Source organism: Apostichopus japonicus, chromosome 10 (genome assembly GCF_037975245.1).
Source record: "Apostichopus japonicus isolate 1M-3 chromosome 10, ASM3797524v1, whole genome shotgun sequence".
NCBI lineage: Eukaryota > Metazoa > Echinodermata > Holothuroidea > Aspidochirotida > Stichopodidae > Apostichopus > Apostichopus japonicus.
The window spans coordinates 3,875,717-3,889,710 of NC_092570.1; the positions used below are offsets into that span (position 1 = coordinate 3,875,717).

A 13,994-nucleotide genomic window follows, 5' to 3' on the forward strand; every position below is an offset into this window, starting at 1 on the left:
AATTTTATATTTTGAAACGTGGGTGGTAGTCACCATTACAGTAATTTACGCATTTACATATTACAGAAACGTAATGCGTGCGTGTAACACACCGTGCCCCGTAATTCAATGAAATATTGTAAACACTAAATTCGTATTGTACTATAGTCTGTCATTCATTTACGATATATATATATATATATATATATATATATATATATACATATATATTTATATATATGTATTAGTCCGTACAAGTACACGTATTGTTTCAAATTACATTTGGTGCGTATAATAATTAGGTCACTTTCTGCTACATCTTAAAAAAAAATGTTTGTACACGATACCTTAAAGAAATGAAGTAGTATAGGCCGTCCTTCTGTATATTATTCTAATGCAAAAATCTTTTATATTGGATTAGAATTATTCTTTCATGAAAACAAGAAGCGTATTTTTATTTCTCTTTCTTCTTACAATAGTCTATCAATCCCTTCATGCAATACGAGCATCTTCGCTAAACAGTAAAGCTGTCCTGATTGTTGACGATCTAAAAATACTTTACGTGACGTCATCAGAATTATATGAGCCGTTAAGATTCTATTGATCATTAGGCGTTACAGAGGCTATAAGACCGTGCTTCCTAATCCATTGGGACAAGACACCATTTTATTGGGGGGGGGGGCGGGATGTTCGCCTCGAAAATACTTTCAACTCATGTTGTCTATTCCAACTTTCAAGAGCTGTATATTAATATGAGGTATTACAAATTCTTCCAAATTTTTCAGTTTCTCGGTGGGTCAAGTGTGTTCCCCTTCTAGGGGGAATATACATCTTACGATGATCACACGATCACAGTCTCGATGCAAAGGGACTGGGGTTGAGAGCGGATCAGTCAGTTCTTCGTTTGGTTTTGCGTGCCCAAGTTTTTTCTTGTGTGACTTTTCTTAACAAAGGAATGATAAGGTATCTTTTATATTCCATTTGAGAACACAAATCTTCATAAATTTATTAAGAACATACCCCTATCACGACGGGTTAAAGTTTCATCTATTGTTGTCAGAAATGTAAGAAAAATTGGATGAAAACTTATCGGGTTCAAGAACTATTTAAATGAAGGAATTAAGTCGGATGCAGGGGGTCTACTAAGTTTCGACGGGTGGAGGGGTGGGGAAACTTATATCAGTCATATCATATCAGAGGAAGGTATACCCTGATTAAATTGTGTGGCAAAATGAGTTGAAAAAGCTGGTATCCTGATGATGATGTAAGGTAGGGTTTTGTTTCACATGTTGATCGCAAATATAGTTTCCAATAGAAATAAAAAAGACAGAAATTATATTTTAGCTGACGCGTCAACTAAATGTATTGTTTTTCAGTTGAATGATAAGTACCAAGGTTAGAACGTCGTTTTTTAAGTTCTAATTTCCAAAGCTTAAAATGTACCTACTTTGGTTTCTAACTTCTCTGGCTTTTCATGAGTAAGAGAATACAGTTATGCGAAATGTGAATACAAGATACCCCCTTTATCCCCTATGAAAGAATAATGAGGAATTAACTAACGTAAGGTAAAATCTGGTGATTTTTTTTTTCAATTTTTATTTCTTATTTGTGGTCGTTTTGCTCAAAATGTCAATGACCTGATCGGAGAAGTGTAAATAACTTAACGCACAACTATATTACCGGAGGGTGCACTCACTAAAGGTGATTACCATTGCCTCTTGCAGATTTAATGGCACATTAATTCATGCCAAACAAACAAAGATGATATTACACCAAACTGGCATATAGCCAAATTTAAGGAGGCGAATAATGTTCGGTAAAACAGAATGGATTTATTTATTTATTTACAGACCTCGAACCTCTATTCAGCCAAGACAAACATATACTCAATGAATGTCCTTTTCACGACAGACAGAACGGTTAACATTTACTGAGTGTCATGGTTGTATGAATCATAAAATCGAGTTAGGTGTGTCTTAAAGTAAAAGATTAAAGTAAAAAAATTCAGAACGGGATTATTTTGGTCAAGAATAATGAGCTTCCACGGTTGTATAGGACTCATTAGTATTTTAAGATAGTGTTTACTATTCTAAAGAAGATACTGTTTAACGATTCTTAAGAAAATAGTGTTTTATTATTCTAAAAAAATAGTGTTTTACGATTCTAAAGAAGATAGTATTTGTTCTTATTCTAAAGAAGATAGTGTTTTACGATTCTAAAGAAGATAGTGTTTTTATTATTCTAAAGAAGACAGTGTTTTACTATGCTAAAGAAGATAGTGTTTACGATTCTAAAGAAGATAGCGTTTTACTATGCTAAAGAAAATAGTGTTTTGATTATTCTAAACAAGATAGTGTTTTACGATTCTAAAGAAGATAGTATTTATATTATTCTAAAGAAGACAGTGTTTTATTATGCTAAAGAAGATAGTGTTTACTATTCTAAAGAAGATAGTGTTTAACGATTCTTAAGAAAATCGTGTTTTATTATTCTAAAAAAATAGTGTTTTACGATTCTAAAGAAGATAATGTTCACTATTCTAAAGAAGATAATGTTTTTATTATTCTAAAAAAGATAGTGTTTTACGATTCTAAGGAAGATAGTGATTTAATTATTCCGAAGAAGATAGTGTTTAACTATGCTAACGAAGATAGTGTTTGTACTATTCTAAAGAAGATAGTGTTTTATTATTCTAAAGAAGATAGTGTTTTTCTATGCTAAAGAAGATATTGGTTGTTCTTATTCTAAAGAAGATAGTGTTTTACGATTCTAAAGAAGATGGTGTGTTTTTACTATTCTAAAGAAGATAGTGTTTTACGATTCTAAAGAAGGTAGTGTTTTTCTATGCTAAAGAAGATATTGGTTGTTCTTATTCTAAAGAAGATAGTGTTTTACGATTCTAAAGAAGATAGTGTTTGTACTATGCTAAAGAAGATAGTGTTTTTACTATTCTAAAGCAGCCATTGCTAATGGCTATCACTTTACTTATAGTTGTTTTTAAATATTTATGAATGTTATGTTTTAGATCGTGTCACCAGAGTAAAACTATTTTCAAATATTACTTATCGAAAGGGAGCAACAAATAAATAATTCTTCTTAAAGTTTACGATTGAAGACAACCAGTTCTTTTTCACACTTTACAAGAACCAAGGCACCGCTCGGGGTATAAATCAAAGGCAAAATTAAATAAATGAATAAATAAAAATAAGAAATCTAAATGTTTCGCTGGGAAAAAAAATCGTCCGCAAGAATAAATTTTGGCGGGAAATCAACTTGAAGGAAAACCAACTTTGTTCTACAAGATCAGGAGGCTACACCGCTTCTCACAATATTCTAGTCATCAAGTAGGTCAGCCGTAATGTTATCGTTTTCACTTCATCTTGTTGTATGACAAGAAAATAAAATCTACCCCGGCCCAAAATTGGAGAATCTAGGACAGAGAAAAATCATTTCAAATATGATATTTTTCGTGTAATTGTTTTGTAAAATAGACCAACCATCACAGTACTTCAGTCATGTGTGGACAAGCAGCCGAAAGAATAACCTCTGAGTTCCGCTCCTAGAAATTTAAATGGTTGTTGTCATGGCTAACGTCCCAGAGCAATTCCATATAACTTTGTGCTCTTTGAATTTGCAATAGGTAATTTCTTCTTTGTTTAGCTGGGAGTTGGGGGGAGGGGGCTAAAAATAGGTCGTATTTGGTAAACAGTAGTACATGCATCGCAGCAATAACGACAAAACGGTTCTACTATTTTAAAAGAACTTGCAAGAAATATACAAAAAAAAGGTTGTTTTTTTTGGGCATTTGAGACAGCATCGCTTATAGTCTTATTTTTGGTTCTATATATATATATATATATTCAAGTGCAGATCCAGGATTCTGTAAATGACTGGTTTGGCATTGAAATCTAATTACGTAGTAGTGGCGTCCCCTCATCCCCTATCCTCCCTCATCAACTTATAAAGTCTACTTTAGTAGGTTAGTCTAATATATTTCTTAAGTAAAAGGGGGAAAAAGCATTTTAGGATAGCGTGTTGTATAGTAGTTTTTATTTTCCCTGATGACCTTGTACCGACTTATAGGAATGCTGTACATAAATGATGTTGAACATGGTGTCTCAGAAGGTACATCCTTTTCCTGAATGTATTCTATATATGGACGTGCAATTAACCCCCCCCCCCACCCCGGTCCCCATCCTTCACCTCTCCCTCCTCACGCATTTCTCGACACCTTGGACAACATAATGAACTTGATGTTAAAAAATTCCTTCATCGGTCTCTGTCGGCAAACTCCGGAACCCGCGGGTAAATTTTCCGACATCTGGCAAAAACTCACTACCCACGGGATGTTTTTTCCCACCCATATTTGGATATATCCTTCCAAATCAAATAATACACATTTTCAGATATAAACTATTCTAGTTGACATTCAATGGATATATGCGCATGCGTCAAGTGACAGTCGTGTGGCTATACCATCTGAGTTACGAGGCTGACGAAACAATCCTCCTTTAAGTTTGAAATTTGATACGAAATAATTTGGTAAATGTGACTGAGCAAATTATTCCTTAAATATCACACTGTTGCTTACGATATTATATGAACACACGTCCATAAAAAATAGTTACAATATTACATAAAGTCTCCATTTGCAGCATAACATTTCCATGTTATGTTTGCCTTTTTTTCATAAGCCTGCAGACGCGGAATCAAAAAGAATTAATCTATATAATTTACGAAATGAAGAATGAATAATATCTTTTCAAAAATCTTTAAAGGGGCTGCTCCTCAGTTAAAAAAAAGAAATGCAATTATTGCATTATATTTTTTTTAAACCATGATCAATTAAATTTTTGGCTATTCTGATATGAAATTTATCATAGCATGTAATTGTCAGGTTGTAGCCAAAGTCTTTACAATATTATAAAGTCTGAAGAAATTATTAATGGGATATTCTGAAACATAAAATGTAAAGTTTTAATATATAAAGTAAAATATTCCAACTGTAATAGCTGGAAACCTCCTCTCTATCGTGTCCCTGACACGCCGAGATATGATTGATTAAATAATATCTATTTTTAGCTGTATCTTAAATTGCAATTTTTCTTGTTGATTTGTTCTTGAAATGTGATACATTTTTCATGTTTTGCTTATCTGTCAAAGTTCTCTGTATTTCGAATATTATAAAACAAAAACTCTTTTGTAGAAATATGACTTCCCTCTGTGATTACGTGTCGCTATATATCACATACAAAGAGAAACATAATATTAACATATCAATAACCATGCTGGTAATATCATTCACTTTACTGTGGACTGATGCATTTTACAAAATATCACCAAAGAAAAACATCTTTCTCATATAAAGTGCTATTAAAGATGAGGTTTTGATCCAGCGTTTATATATATATATATATATATATATATATATATATATATATATATATATATATATATATATATATATATATATATATATATATATATATATATATATATATATATATATATATATATATATTTATATATATATAAAACCAGCAACTTCAATCACCGGAATAAAACCTGTATATGAAGTCTTTCTGTAACAACATTTAGTTGTCATTTAATATAGCATTCTGTTTTCGAATAGTTTGCAAGCTTTTAAGAATACCTCCATACAGTGTAAATTATCAGAGAATAACTATGACACGCAGTATCTTGTTCAAAATACTTGTTACACAAATATAAAAATACTTCAGTACTTAATATACTTAATTATATTTAAAAATACTTAAGTATACTTTAATATCGTTAAATATACTAAAATATACTTAAATATACTAAAATAAACTTAAATACTTAAATATACTTAAATATACGTAAAACTACATAAATATACTTAAATATAATTAAATATACTTAAATATACTTATCATATATGCTTAATATGCCAAATATGTTTAATATGCATAATATGCTTAATATACTTAAATAAATAAAAATACTTGTTACATAAATATAAATAACGTTTAAAAAAGACTAAAACCTAACCAACCGCGTAGGTATAAACCTCCAGAATTTCTTGTGAAAATGAATAATTAAAAATAATTGTTTCTAAGTTTATTTTGTTCATATTTCACTCTCCTGTAGCTTTGCTGCAGTTGAAGTTCCCATTTTCATTCTATCCGAGGAAACAAGTTAATTATATGTCTTCTATAATAGGACTTAAACCAGTTCTATATTATACTACATCAGATCTAATTAAAATATTTATTTCTTTTTCCCATTGTTCCTTTGAATACCAAAGTTGACAAAATTATTGTCCAATTTCAATTAATTACTTAATTCAAATCACTTATTCTTTATTTTGCCTTCCAGTCCCCTTTTTTTAGACATTCAACTTTCTATTCAACACTTTCTTTTGAAGAAGAAAAAAAAGCGTGTATGAGTTTCTTTATGAATAATGATGAAAGTTATCAAATATTCTAATAGTTTAGGGAATTTATTTTTTAATCTTCAGAAAAATCATAATTTCTTTGAGACTGAGGATAGACGCCACTCTATAAATGTTATCAGCAAAACTACACATATAATATTTATGTTACTATATAATATGCATGCTTGTCACAAATTTTTGTAATTAATATTGATACACTAGATACGCTAAAGATACGTTATATTAATTATTGAACTAAAGCCGAGTGATCATTATTTTCCTCTCGGTGACGCAAGCCTACTTCTTCTCCGAGAAGAACCCCCCTCCCCCCCCCAAAAAAAAATATAATAATAATAATCTATGCGAACGCAAAATTACGATTATTAAATTCGTCTGCGTGAAACGCAATTTTAAAATAGAGAATAATAAGTTTAATGTTTCTGAAGTATTGAGAAAGAAGCAAGATTGTGAAGACAGGAATGTAATGGGACATTACATTTTGAAGTTATGAATTTGGGTTCATAAATCTACAGGTGCTCATTATTCCCTAATACAGTTTCAACATATTTTTCATGCAGTTTATACTGAATCGGAATTATTCTATTATGAAACAGTACAATATACTACACTATTTTGACTATATATTATTGATATATATATAAATATATATATCTACGATTTCAGTTGTGTATATAAATATATATTTATATATACATATAGTTAATATTTATTAATGAATTCTAAGCATTTGCTTCTTTAAAGAAAAACTCTCTATTTATATGCAAAGTCATCATTATAAATCTTTATGGCTAGTTAATAGGTTAACGCGCTAAAACACCGTTATCCAATAAAACTAAACGTACTTCATGCTGACTGGAATTCAAACCACTTTCTTTGAAATATTTCAACCATTTTCATAAAAACTGTGCGCGGTGAGAATTTAAAATTCACTGAAGTATAATGAGGTTATTTACTCCTCGTTTGCATGTTTAATGGGCTCTAATGCATTTAATCCATACTATTATGACTGTTTGTTGACCTATAGGATAAAAGATGGTCGTCAGAATCGTCTTAAGTCGACATAGGTTTCGCGTCATTAATCTGATCACCATTGATTTATTGTGACAGCTAACAAACCCTTAAAGCTTATATCATATGAGAGAGTTTAATGGCGCGGAAGACATGCAGGCCGCGATAGATATTGGCTAGGATTGGAGAGAAATTAACACACAATCTTTCAACAATCCCGATGGCAGTTATATTATGTCTATTTTTGATCTCTAACAATTATAGTCGATTTCGTTTCGCGGTATGGAATATTCATTACTGTTATAATTATTATTGTTATGATTATTAATATAATATTAGCGGCAAAATCGACCAAACTTTTATTTTCATAAAACAGTCATCATTCATTAATGATTACGGATCGGTTTTAATGAATAGTAAAGCTGTCTCCCCTAACATCACAGCAACACCAGACTATTGATCCAGCTTCTAGATTCGTCGACAACTTAAGAAGATTATAGAAAAGTTATAGAAGCACTTTTCAATATTGGTATATTTTTAGAAGGATTTCGCCCCGTAGGGATAATTTCTTAATTTGAATGAAAATGAAGACGCATATTTTGTTTTGTTTTTATCAAGCTGGTTTCTAAGACTCGACAATTTAAACATTAATTCTGAACCATAGCAGGACATGCTTGTTTTTTTTATTAACACTCTGCTTATATTTTCCCAAGGAGTCGAGGCACAGTTCCACAGGGACAAGCAAAATGGTATTCCTGCTTTCTACATCAGAGGCAAGTCAAGAGATTATGCAAAGGTCGGCTCATCTGATGAATAAGCCTCTTAGCCAATCGCTAGTCGTGTTGAACAGTAACGTCTCTTTCGCATAACCGCTCTATACCGCAGTATAGACATAACGTTATAACAGCCGACACAGAGATAAAACATAATATATTAGTGAATGGATGTTTAGTTCTCTTTCGAGGCGATTTGAGGATTTTATTATTATTATTTCCAAGCACTATTCAAATTACCGTTGTGGATATTTATTATATATCATTCAGTCTGTTGATTGACCAACCAAATTTGGCTAAATTTTTTCTTCCAGAACGGAAGCACGAAACCTGTCATGGATGACGACCCGACCGATGACGTTATAGACACCGAAAATCGGGGAAACGACATCGAGAAAGACATCGTACCGGGAAGCCAATCGATTATGAACCTTGTCACTAATTTCACGCCATTTTATCCGGAACGATTATGGCTGAGCCAGGAAGTCTTTTGTGAATATTTTCCTTACCACATAGTCTTTGATTCTTATTTAAGACCTTTACAAACAGGGCTTCATATACAGCGACTGTTACCAACGTTACAGAGTACGGAAGCCGATACCCTTGATTCTTTCTTTAAAATAATCCATCCACAAATTGATTGGAAATTGTCCAGTATGAGAAAATTTATCAATATGCAGTTTGTTCTGGAGACCAAGAGATCTGTGATTACGCAAGGTTGGGGAAAAGATAGACCGATGTTGCAACTTCGAGGTAAGCAACAAATTTAGATACATCGCTTTAAGAATTCACGTATGGTCGTGCAGGTATCTTGTATGAAGGAGGTTTGACTAAGGTTACAATATATATCACTTTAACAGTTTAGGCAAGGGTCAATCTGATAAAGTTTGTTGCTGCTGCTCATAAGACGATTTAGAATTTGTTTGCTTATCTTATATGAAACGCTTTAAGATGTTACATTTCAAGGATTTATTTTACGTCCCCGTAAAATGTCCAAATTAACGATAGAGTAAATATTGCCACAAAAATATAAAATATTTCCGCACAAGTAGAAACATCATAAAATCAATCGCGAATGTTTGCTTATAGAAAATTTGGTCTCTGAAATGTTGCCGAGGTGGTCATATTCATGGCAACAAGTTTCATCGCATAAACGTTTACGTTTAATAAGATTGCATATAATGTTCACATCTCTCACCGATAAAGGGCTTTCGCGAGGTAGGCCACCGTATAATGAGCTAATTATACGGTGGCCGTATAATTATACGGTGGCCTAGCGGTGGCCGCTAATTATACGGTGGCCTAAAAAATCATTGAGTGTATACTATTTCACAGCTTTATCAATATTTGATTTAAAATTGTGTCACAAAACATATAATTATTCACAGAATTAGCTGTAAAAACTATTTTACTTCCCTTTAACCTTGTCATCAAGTTTAATTTCGAACTAATTTCCGCTTTCAAGACATTGAATTTTGATATTTTTTGTCAAATAAACTAGTAAATAAAAGTAATATGACAAAAGTTAAGTGTAAATCAATGTAAGAGACATCAAAGGTACCTGCATGGGAACGCAATAGCTTGAGTCTGAAATGTATTTGCGTCAAATCTAACAATGGTTAACTTAAATGAAACGAAAGTGTTAGCAAACTGCTTATACACTAGAGAGCCTGTGTAAGAGAATGTGTAAAACTAAGTTGGCCTGACGTTTCGATCCCAGCAGGATCTTCTTCAAAGGCTAAATGACAAGTGACAGTAACAGATGGGACAAATACACGCACAGAATCCAGACAGGTTAATGAGCAGGGTTAACACAAAGAGAAAGATGTAAGAGGATTAGTAGGAAAGGGATGGAGAGAAGAAAGAAACCAACAGGGGAAGAGGATAGGTAGGGGATAAACTAGGATCGAAATGTCAAGCCCACTTACTTTTACACAATGGTTAACTTAGTTGACTCGATGAAACATTAATTGATTGTTCAAGTTCATGAAGGTTTGTGATCACTTTATGGTTAGTTTGATGCAGCTTTTATTACCATGTTTTATTTTATTTTTTGTCTACATTATATGGTACAGCAGTCTTGGTTATTTACCACATTAGACGGAAAATAGTGAGAAAATTATGAGAAATAACTGGAATTATAATTAGAAACGATAGTCTCATTTTCAGAAAGTGCCTCTCTTTACAAATAAGAGTTGTGCCTGTTTTGTTAGTAAATGATATATTTTGATTTCAATTTTGCTACTTAAAGGTGCCCTTTCTTATTTTACAAATGCCCTTTGTTGTAAAATGTAAAGTACCATGCTGTTGAAAAACATCATTGAATTACTGGAATTTGTTATACAGTGTGCAACACGGATTAATTTCTGTAGGACAGGTTTGAAGATATTTTGTTGCTGGCATCCTCAAATCAAAATCCCATGTCCTACTGCCCTCACGATTTGCGCATCCAACACCCCGTCCCCCATCCCCACCCCTCCCCCACCCCAACAGGGACAAGCCAGCCCACACCCACGATAAAATCTTCCACAGACACTCCTGGGCAAGAAAGGAAACATCATTTGCTTTACCACTTTTTAATTTTCACATGACCTAAATTACCCATAGACCTATAGTATATTATTTACTTTTTTCTTTCACAAACACGTACAAGGAAAAAGCTAGCATAATAATTGGAAAGTAGGACCAAAACCCTTAGCGTTGCTTTATGATCTAAACTGTCACAATATTCCCACTCTTCACTATGAGAGTAGTAGAATCGATGGCATATACTTGTTTTCCAGTCTAAAAACCATGTCAGCCAAAAACAACCCTAGTTTCCTTTTTTAATTGCAAATATTGATTTCACGTAAGTTATGCTTTGAGTGATAATCCGGACGTGGAAACACATAGTTTCTTCATGCCACTCACACAAAATATAATTTTGAACCTTTACAAGGGCGTTGGAGTTTTTATCGTGATAATAAAAAAACGATCAACATTTTATTAGTTGTTAGCGTCAAGCCGACGTTTATAGATTTTTAGCCTAATAAATTTACCTGGATTTTTCAATTCCATTAAAGCGTATATTGCATTATGCTAAAAAATGCTTCACGCATACTGAGTCAAGAATCCTATGTGCTCCTAAACTATATAGGCCTATATATAAGTAGTCCATTTTCTGTTACGTTCATGTTTCATCAATATCTACAAAATCTCTAGTGAGAACGTTTTAAAGAACTCTAGAGACGACCGTAAACTGCACCGATGAAGGCCGGAATATTAATTTCTGCGGAGAAGCTAGCTAGCTGTAGTAAATTCAAAAAGTATATGGATACCAACCTATGAGGCAAATACATCATATATAAGCTCTGTAAGATGAATATTGTTGTGATATTACATATGTATATATATATATGTATATATATATATATATTAGAGAATTTGCTATTAGTATTTATCTATTTGAATGGGTGAGTGGCTTTGTAAGCAACTTCAGCACAACAGCCTACAACCAAAAATATGCCACAGAACACAAGCAGATACGATCACAAGATATATCGTGTTTCACTAATTTATAGAAGCAAAATCTGACAAAGGTTTGGTAGATTAAAATGTTTTTTTTTCCTTTAAAATATGCCATATCCATTCAACCAAGGCCAAATTGAATTATTAACCCTAATGATACTCACAGGAAATATCGTGATAGTTGCCATGGTGATGATGTAATTGAATATATACAGGGATTTTTTTGAAGACTATAATTTTGTATCTGGTCAAAATATGCGGATTTAATTAATTAACTTCCCACGTTTCGTCAATATTTAGCCTTGTTTTTTGGTTACTGATAACGTAACATATGGTTACGCGAATTGTGCGACGTCAGCCCACTGTTAACTTGACATAAGGACCTACCCCCACCCCCGCCTCTCTTCCCCCCTAAGGGACACCTGTGCATATGTTTAGAAGGTTAGGAACAATGCTAGCTAATTATAGTTCCACACTATGCATCACTTCTAAATCCTTTTTAAAAAAAGGGTGGAAAACACCCAAGAGCAAGATGTCGAAAATTTGTATCAAGGAGCGCCGTTTTGGAAAATAACAATCATTTGAAACCGTATGATCGATTTTTGTTTTTTGTCTTTGTCTTTGATTGTTACCTCAGGTCAAATGATTTGGATGGAGAATTTAAACGCCATGTTATACGTGTGTTCACCCAGAGTAGCTAGCCTCAAGGAATTAGAAGATCGCTGCCTACATTTATCAGATATTCCCCAACATGACGTCACAAGGGACCTGATATTATTCAACCACCAACGATTGGCTGAAATCGAGCTGGGTAAACAACTCGAACAAAAGAAAGAGGAGTTACGGAACGCTCTGAACGATCTAGAGGCGGAGAAACAGAAGACCGATATGTTACTTCATTCCATGTTACCGAGACAGGTCGCAGATCAGCTGAGGGAGGGAAAGAAGGTTGAAGCTGGTAGGTCACGTGGTCATTTAAGAAAAAAATCCATTTGACTGATGGTTTATATATTCATACCCAGCTATATATGTTTGAAATACATGTATTACATTATAACTTGATGACGTACAGTTTGTAGTTATTAATGACGATATAAGTAAGCTAGAAAACAAACTATCGGCAATTAAACTTTAAAACGCCTGTTACTACTGACGATAGTTGCTTCATGAATATGCAACAATTTCTCGCTGATGTCATGAAGTTAGTAGCCTGCTGATGTAGTCGACGAATAGCAGACAAACCAATTATCATACATATTCATATATATCTTTGTATATGTACATGTACATATATATATATATATATTTATTTATATATATTTATACATACATACATACACACACATACATATACATATATACATTGAAACATTTCCAGTTGTAGTACAGAAATGATGAACCCACTATGCTTCCGTGTTATACTATCCAATATTGTATACTATGGCAGCACATCATAATGAGAACACTGCAGTTTTGTAATGCAGCTCCCGCGCAGAAAATACTGTTTTTGATATCGGCCTAGTTTATGTCCTGGGATATCCAAAATTATCGGTGCGTGATAATACCTCGAAAAATGGTTGCTATTATGTTCAGTGACGACGATCTTCATTGAACTCAGATTAATAATTCATTATTCAGTCTCGTGGTTGATTGAAATGAGATTTTGGGAGAAAAGTAGAGATATTTGAAACCCAGCTAAATTACCGTATCCAACCGTAATGTATTTTATTCAGAGAGATGGAGTTTAGAGTAATATACATATATTATTTATTAGTATGCTGTGTGCTGCTTTCAGGACTCTCTCTCTCTCAGAAATAAAAACGAGAGCCAGGAAAACCTAAAAACTATACCTTCTAATGTATAAGTTGAAAGCAAAGTCAAATGACCGAGTTCCAGTTAATATCTAACGGTATACAGGGGATGCCTCCTGAAACATATTCTATCTCGTATTTTACTGTGGTATGAGGTATTACAGCTAGGCAGCCTAGGCCTCTCATGTCCTTTTAAGATCTTACCACTATAGCAATCCACGTTCATTGTCCAAGTCTTGCAGATAACGTTTAAAGTTTTAGGAACTTTCTAAAGCTGCAATGTTTTGTATTTTCTGAATCACATAAGAAATATTAAGGATATTAACATACCACGAAAGGTGTAATCTAAGGCTGATACAAACCTACAAAGGGCCTGGCTGGCAATTTACAGCAATAAGAAGGCTTATGCTTTCAAGGTACATTTTAACAAAATGTTTAAAGTACCGAAGTTTACTTTCCTTAAGGTTCTCTTTATTC

At 32.9% G+C, this 13,994-nt stretch overlaps 1 protein-coding gene across 1 annotated transcript in view; it reads left to right on the forward strand.

Moving 5' to 3' along the window:
• The window catches only part of LOC139975397 (guanylate cyclase soluble subunit beta-2-like), an 88,751-nt gene that overhangs the window by 52,325 nt on the left and 22,432 nt on the right, over nucleotides 1–13,994 (forward strand). The window contains exons 7-8 of the mRNA XM_071983364.1: nucleotides 8,514–8,952; nucleotides 12,344–12,664. Coding sequence (XP_071839465.1) covers nucleotides 8,514–8,952; nucleotides 12,344–12,664 — 760 coding nt within the window. The remainder of the gene's footprint in view (nucleotides 1–8,513; nucleotides 8,953–12,343; nucleotides 12,665–13,994) is intronic.